This window comes from Maylandia zebra, linkage group LG4, assembly GCF_041146795.1.
Source record: "Maylandia zebra isolate NMK-2024a linkage group LG4, Mzebra_GT3a, whole genome shotgun sequence".
In the NCBI taxonomy this organism is placed as follows: Eukaryota; Metazoa; Chordata; class Actinopteri; order Cichliformes; family Cichlidae; genus Maylandia; species Maylandia zebra.
This window is the reverse complement of record NC_135170.1, coordinates 12,581,933-12,589,298: the sequence shown is the minus strand read 5'-3', so window position 1 is coordinate 12,589,298 and position 7,366 is coordinate 12,581,933. Positions and strand designations below refer to the sequence as shown.

The 7,366-nt window shown below is 37.5% G+C and overlaps 1 protein-coding gene across 2 annotated transcripts; it reads right to left on the bottom strand.

Annotated features, from left to right (window-relative positions):
* Positions 1 to 691: 691 nt before the first annotated feature.
* On the bottom strand, positions 692 to 6,206 carry LOC112430573 (uncharacterized). 2 transcript variants are annotated; one of them, XM_076882999.1, is made up of 6 exons: positions 5,907 to 6,206; positions 4,954 to 5,014; positions 4,794 to 4,842; positions 3,058 to 3,213; positions 2,762 to 2,854; positions 692 to 1,819 (listed from the first exon to the last, which is right to left on the bottom strand). In XM_076882999.1, exons 4-6 carry the CDS (start codon positions 3,127 to 3,129, stop codon positions 1,505 to 1,507), a joined length of 480 nt encoding a protein of 159 aa, XP_076739114.1. In that variant the 5' UTR covers positions 3,130 to 3,213; positions 4,794 to 4,842; positions 4,954 to 5,014; positions 5,907 to 6,206; the 3' UTR covers positions 692 to 1,504. The 2 variants fall into 2 exon arrangements, with proteins under 2 accessions (XP_076739114.1, XP_076739115.1); XM_076883000.1 differs by having other exon boundaries at positions 4,798 to 4,842.
* Positions 6,207 to 7,366: the final 1,160 nt, after the last annotated feature.

Here is a 7,366-nt window from a genome sequence, read left to right as displayed (position 1 = left end):
TTTTTGTAAGGGCATGAACAATGAGAGGTGGTGGATTGGCCAGATGCAGGTCGATGTGTAAAAATAACTCAGTTGTTTGGTGGTGGCTATGGCGGGGCTTCCACAGAGGCCAGCAGGTGGATGAGGGAAGGGGAGGCAGGAGAGCCCCGAGGCAGCCGCCGGTCCGAGTGTCAGGTGAACTGAACTTCAGGTAAGAAGTTATGACCTGCAGTCTATCTGGGTCAGATATAAACCAAATTTAAGTGCAGTTTATTTTCGTTGTGCTGACTTTTTACAGTCAGTTACAATAACTCGTACACTCAAAAAAATCTGTTGTTGGATGAACACAATTTAATCATGGCACCCTTTTTGCACACAATTTAACCAAGTACAATAAACCCTTTTCGATCATGTCAAACCAACACATTTAGCATTTGGTGGTTTAATGTAATCAGATTACGTTGGATCAACATACTATACTTACATTGATTTGAAGTGATTTATTTAAGTATGTAGAGTGAAATTTGTTTTAATTCATTCTACACAATTTAAAAAGTTTAGGAAAACAGAATTAAATCTTGTTGTTTCAACAACTACTTTGTTAATCAAGGCAATGATTTCACTCATTTCAACCAAATTATTTCAATTAGATTTGTTTACATTTGTTACACATTTAGAAACCCACTACTTTACAAAAAAAGTCACAATCAGATTATGATAACATTATCTTTATTAACTGGATTTAGTGGACAATATAAAAGCTTACCATTTTTGTACACCTGCAAGCATTATGCCACTTCAAAAGGTAAAATGTTAGAATACTTATTTACATAGGTAATATGTTGAAACCAAAGCTTCCACAACTAAAAACAGATGCAAAATTTGCTCAATATATCGACTGCATTTTAAAAAATTAAACTAAAAGATAAAAATACATCTCCCACTTGGCAAGTTAAAACATGTGACAAAATCGAATTGTGTGAATTTGGAAAAATAAAATAAAATAATTAGAAATATTTTGGGGGCAATACAACAACAACAAAAAATTCCATAGGTGATGAAAATCTATATTTGTTTGGTGTATCTCATTGAAATAATTATTAGTTTGACCAATTTTTATATTTCTGTATTTATTTTTTTAATTTTGGTTGCAGTCCTCCACAGCTAGCAATATAGTTTTGCTGTGTTTTAAAACATGCTAGCAAGCAAAATGGAAACAATAATACAGTGAACTTAACAGGTGGCAGTGGTCTTAAACTTTACAGGACCTTGATACATAAACACAACATAGTACTTCTGTCAGTACTTCTGATCCATTTTGAGCCATCTATATAAGGACAAACAAAAATCATCTGCAGTGCTGTATAAAAGGTGAATTGCCCAACAGAGAGAATCCAAAAACTTAAAAAAAATGTTTTAAATGAAAGAAAAAAAATATAAACAACTCAAATATTAACATTATATATTGGAAATCACCATTGCACCAATGAACCATTCAAGACCTATCAGTCATTTTCAAGTGCTCTCACCCCATAAGCTTGTTTTTCAGAAACTGTACCTTTGAAGACAGCTTTTGTCCATCAAGATTTAAAAGTATCTTCTGGAGGACTTCAAAGGTGCATTTAAGTTCTGGTGGGTAGCTCAGGTTCAAACGGTATATGAGTCCAAACAACAGAGCACATGCTTGTGCAATGTTACCCAAATCAGTGTTAGCCTCCACACCCTCAATCACGACACCAACGTCCTCTGGGTCATCTTCAGGTTCAGCACCCTCCTTCTGGATGACGTACACCCCCATCACAGTTTGCTCCATGCAGCTTTTTGCCTCGCTGTCCGTATCCTACATGAAAAAGTATAAGACAACAAAGTAAAATTTAAGAGATTGTTTAAACAACTGTTTCTATGCTGTTCATAAAATCCAAGTAGTCAAAGTAATAAACAGAAAATTACACCACTAAAGTAGTTGTTAGTAATTACTCCAATACATAAATTATAAAATACACCTCTCATGTCAAAAGAGGTGGCATAATTGACCTCTCACCGGCCCCTCCCCCGAAAGGGCCATTGTCCAATTACACATTATAGCAACCGTTACTGTGTCTGACAAACATTAACCTCAAGCAAGATGGAGAAGCGGTGTGCCCACCGATACGCCGAGAGATTGTGTCTGGAGGAGTTGTGTTCTTTCCATTCACAAAGTCAAAAACAACGTGAATGGATTAAACAGTGTGTATGGCCCCATTCCCAGGTAAATGTACCGAACATTATGAAGCATGTCTGCTCGCACATTCGGGTACCCATTGGTGCGCAGAGGAAACCATTTGTTTGTCGGACGTAGCAAGAGTAACTTAGGGGGACAGGACTCGAGAAAAGGCTAACTCAGCTGCTAAAATAAAACAGGTATAGAAGTGTTAGTACTAAACAGCTCAAAGTTCATAGACATTTCTATTTACAAATACTGATGACCATAACAATGAAAAAACAACAGGACTTGTTTTAATCCAAGTACAGATTCAAAAGCAATATAGTCTTGATGCATGTTAAATGCATTGTATGTTTGTGTATCAAGTTTAAGTAGGCATAAATTTCTTTCCTTCCAATACCAAATTCCAGAAATTCTTTATTGCAACGCTTAATACTGTTTGGTATTCAAGACATCCTTTCCCCAATACCAGGTGTCTTGTTGCTAATCTCAAAATTTTAATTTTAATGATTTGCATTTGAGGCAACGTCACAATTTGTATGAGAATGTTACAGACAACATGCTGTCACAATGGCTCACCAAGTACTCCTTTATTAACTTCTCATAGTCTTCGTTTAGGTGGATGCACAAAGACTTCAAGATGCATGCTCGTCTGGTATGGATGTTGTCATGCTGGAGAGGAGGAGGAGATAATATGAGCCAAAACCAGTCTGTTTTTCTTAAAGCTAGGGTAATCAGTTAACTTGCATAATTATTCTTTAGGTTAGAACCTGGCATGTACCACTTGTTAAGCCGAAACAAAATTGACAACTTCATCTCCAAATAAAAGTTATTTTTGCTGCCTATGACAAAGTCTACTCAATCCTAATACAAACCTTGGAGATGGCAAGCATGAGACCTCTTATTTTCTTTCCACGTGTCCCTCCTTTGGTCAGAAAGATTTCCATTAAGCGTGGCGCGTATTGGTCAAGCTCGGCAAAGAAAGTAGATAGCAGAGGCTTTGTGGTGATTCGCAGAAACTCCTTGTCAATCTGCAATAGAGAACAAATACATTGATTAAAAACGCAACTGTATATTTCACTCACTTCACATCTAAGCTGACTAAAGCTGCTTTTAGAAGACCATGCAGACATCAGTGCTGTCTGTGTAGGACATGAATCAGTCTGTGTCAGATACTGAATTTGAAATTTCCACTAAAGTCACAAGTAAGAGGCAAGTGGAACCAAGATCTAGGCCATTTGCTTTTTGAAGTTTGCAAAGACTGCTAAATTGCACCAGTGGTAGTTCACTCTTTGCAACACAGTATGCTGTTCTAAACAGATTTTTCAGGTTTATTTTTAGTATATTATTTGCAATTGGTGTTTGTTCTGGGAAAGATATTGCAGACTGAGCAATAATCCATTTCTAATGGGGGCCTTTCTTAAAATGACTGGTCCCAGTAACAAAGGTGCTTGTCAACTCAGAAATCAAGGGAAAACCAACAACACACCCGGCAGAACATTATGTTATTTACACGGGTGCACATAAGTGGTCCGCATGTGCGCATTCGCTGTCAAAATAAAAGACGCGCAACAGATAAGAAGTTGCAACGCACGTTTGCATCCATATAAAAGGCACTGTTTTTGTCCGCTAGAGTGGGATTTTCACGGCACATTCTGCACCACACCTGTGTGTTCATCATTTGTTTGAAGCCAGCTCACCTCCTGCAATCACTTTTGCGAGAATACGCGCTTCTTTTGTGGTTCGGACTCCTTCTGACATTTCTTTGGAGGTGGAGGAAAACCAAAGTAATTGCTTAAAGGAGCTTCTTCGACATCTTTAAGAGTTCTAAACAAATGTCTGTCCTCCTCCAGAAAATCTTATGTATGCAAACACGCGTTGCAACTTCTTATCTTGTGCGCGTTTTTTATTTTGACAGCAAATACGCACTTGCGGACCACTTATGTGCAGCCCCGGTTATATAGCTCGTCATGTTGCAGCCACAGAAATTCTTTTGTCCATGAAACCATAAAGCTGCACTTTCTTTTTGCCTTATAGTCTGATTTGTCATAACTTTTCCGTTTTGTGGTAAGCTTTTCTTTGGCTGTCACTTCTTCACCCTGACCTGTCTTATTTGGTTAAGCAGAACTACAATTAATATCCTGCTGCTTTTACACACGCACTCACATAACACTCAGCGATTGTCTGCGCGATCAACCTCTCACATGTTTAAGCTGCGGGAGATTTCACTTGTCATGTTTGCATAGTAAGCTAACGATTGATAAGACGATGTCAGAGGAATTGGTGCACAAATTATCATCACTCACAGATCAGTGCTGTCGCTCTCTATACACAGGTCGCGCGATTGCAAAGTGAAAGCAAAAAACAAGCGCAAATTCAAACGCGATTTCAATATGTCACATATTGACAGTGGCTCACCGATGCCAATGACATAATTACCCAGCTACATTTCCGAAAGAATGCAGAAGCATTGACATATATTTTTCCTTCTTATGACAGCCCGACGGGCAGGGCAGAGATAGATTTTGGTAGCCCGACTGGAAAAATCGCTAGCCCTGGGACGTCGGGCTAGCCATTTTGCGAGCCCTGTACAGTGTTTCAATAATTGTACCTACTACTCTCCCTGATGGAACAACGCTTGCACTGCCACATACAAGTCACTGAAAGAAAAAAAGAAAAGCAGTTTTAAGGATAGTTTTATTGGCACCTTTTTTTCACTTTGATTAAATCATAAAACTATCATAAAAAATATATGATGGTAAAAGGCTTACCATGTATTAAAGAGGAGGCACAAACAATCAGAAAAAGGGGTCAGCTTTCTTTGTGGTGTTACTATGGTAAAGAAAACAGAAAAAATTATTTTATAAAAATTCCACAGTGGATTTTTTTTTACTTTGTTGCAAATGTATAAAAAAAATACAAATACATATAAATACCTCTTGCAATATAAAATTCACAGATAAATATCCAATCTGTTGCCAAATGTAATAGCAGTGTTTCACACTATGCAATAAAGATGCTGGTAGTTGCGGTAAAGGTCCCACAGGCAATTTTCATAACTATCCGCCATTGCCTTTTCCTCTGACCTCGTGTTTATGCTCTTTTTCCCATGCACTAGCATCAAGTCAATTCGAAGGATGCAGCCCCTGAATTTGGACACAGCTAATATTTAGCAAATCGCGCATGCTAGTTTAACTTGCATTACTGTGAGAGGCCGAATGCTTAAAATAAAAGGAGAGAGAAAGAAAGAAAAAATGCAAATGATAATAAAAAAAGTGAACAAAGACCATGTCTTGCAATAACCGTCATTTAAAACCAAAGTGAATGCTAACAGAGCTAGGTAGAAGTTCAATGAGACAACCATACTAGCTTTAGCTAACTTCATTTACTTTGAAAGTGAATTACAAACGTGTTAAATATTGAATTAAACATATCAATAACCGCTAAAAACACTATAAGACTAACTGCAAAAACGGGTAAAAAAAAAGAAAGAAAAACAATGAAGTGGAAATGCTAATAATAGTATAAATATACCCAGAGCGGATTATAAATCAGGTATTAGACGGTACCGATTGGCACCGTCTAATACCAGATTTTCACTGTATTTGCTCCACTCCCGCTGTCTAATGACAACTTACACATTTGGAATTAAAAACATTGTTAAACAATTAATGGACAAAACAACTTCGTTTGACTAAGATATTTTGAGTTATTTATTACTTACCTGTATTGTGGAAGATTCCGCAGAGGGAAATGGCAGTCCACTGAACACATATAACTTCTCCGCGTTCCCGCCTCTTCACTTTTGGGAAGTTTGAGCATGCGCACTAGGCATCGGTTTTAGAGTTGTTGATTTAAAATAATTACATTTAATTGAACTGAAGAATGCAAATCTAGTTCATTAAACTTTTTGTTATTTTATGTTAAACCAACAACTGATAATGATTTAAAAACCTAAACTCAATATGTTCATGTTAAATAGACAAATGTCTATTGAATTAATCAAACAACTGCCTTAGTTGACTTTTTTGAGTGTACTGCTACTAGCTAGCATGACAGAGTTTATATACAGTTGGGTGGGTGCTATGATGTTACTGATAGTGAACTTTATTTTATTCATAAGGTTAGTTAGTATAGTTGCCAACGGCTCCTTAAAAAAATGGAATGGTCCCTCATTGATAGAAAATATTACACGTTTTGTATTGAGCTGAGAAGAGACGCAGTTTCTCCCGTACTTTCGCTATAATGAAAAAAAGACACAAAGCTGGAGTCATTCTGTTATTACGCTGCACAGCTGCCTCCTCTCATTCTCCCCCCTCCCTCTCCTGTTGCTACTTCAATCATTAAACTGATCAATGATCAGCTGATCAGCTTTTCTCTCTTGTTTGTTTATCGCCCACTTTGTGCCAGAAACAGGAAACCAGCAGATGTCGCGTTAAACAACAGCAGCACGTTTAAGCTTGATCAGCTGTTGTTAGAATTTATTTAATATTAATTTCTAGTATCAGCTGATGTTTGCTGGAGCCACAGCTGTAAAAGCTGCTGGTCATGATATCAGTTTGGATATGTGGTGAGAGGGAAACATGAAGATGAAACCAGGAGATGTCCTTACTGAATCATCAGAGTTGAACAGGTGATGGAGAAACAGGTTTACCTTTTAGGTGACATGAATGAGTTGAAGGGAAGTTATGAACTGTTTCTGAGAGACAAATAACACCAGGATCCTTTTCTAAGCAGCTGACAGCTGGTAACTGTGCAGGGACGGGTCTAGGAAAGTGTTGCCAGGGGGCCAGGTAGGGCATTAACAGGGAAAGGGGGGCACAAAGAAATACTTTTCTTTCTTATTCTCATTTAAAATATCTAGCTTTTATTAAATAATTATCTAAATCTTACAATCAAAGTTTTTATCTGACGTAAAAATGTATAGAAATCATACATATACCAACAAGACTGTACATCACTGTCACAACAGCGTTTGTTTTCATTCAAAGTCTTTATGGCTTTAATACCTGGTGGGCCGGTCTGTAGTAAAAATGCCAGATTTTCTGTCCCGGTCCAGCCCTGCAGGTTAATACTTGCAGTGTCACCATGCCAGCTGACTGTATTTCATCATCAGCCAGTGTTGTTCTTTATCAATATTACCAAAGTTTACCATAAGGCAGCATAGAAAGTATTTACTTGCTT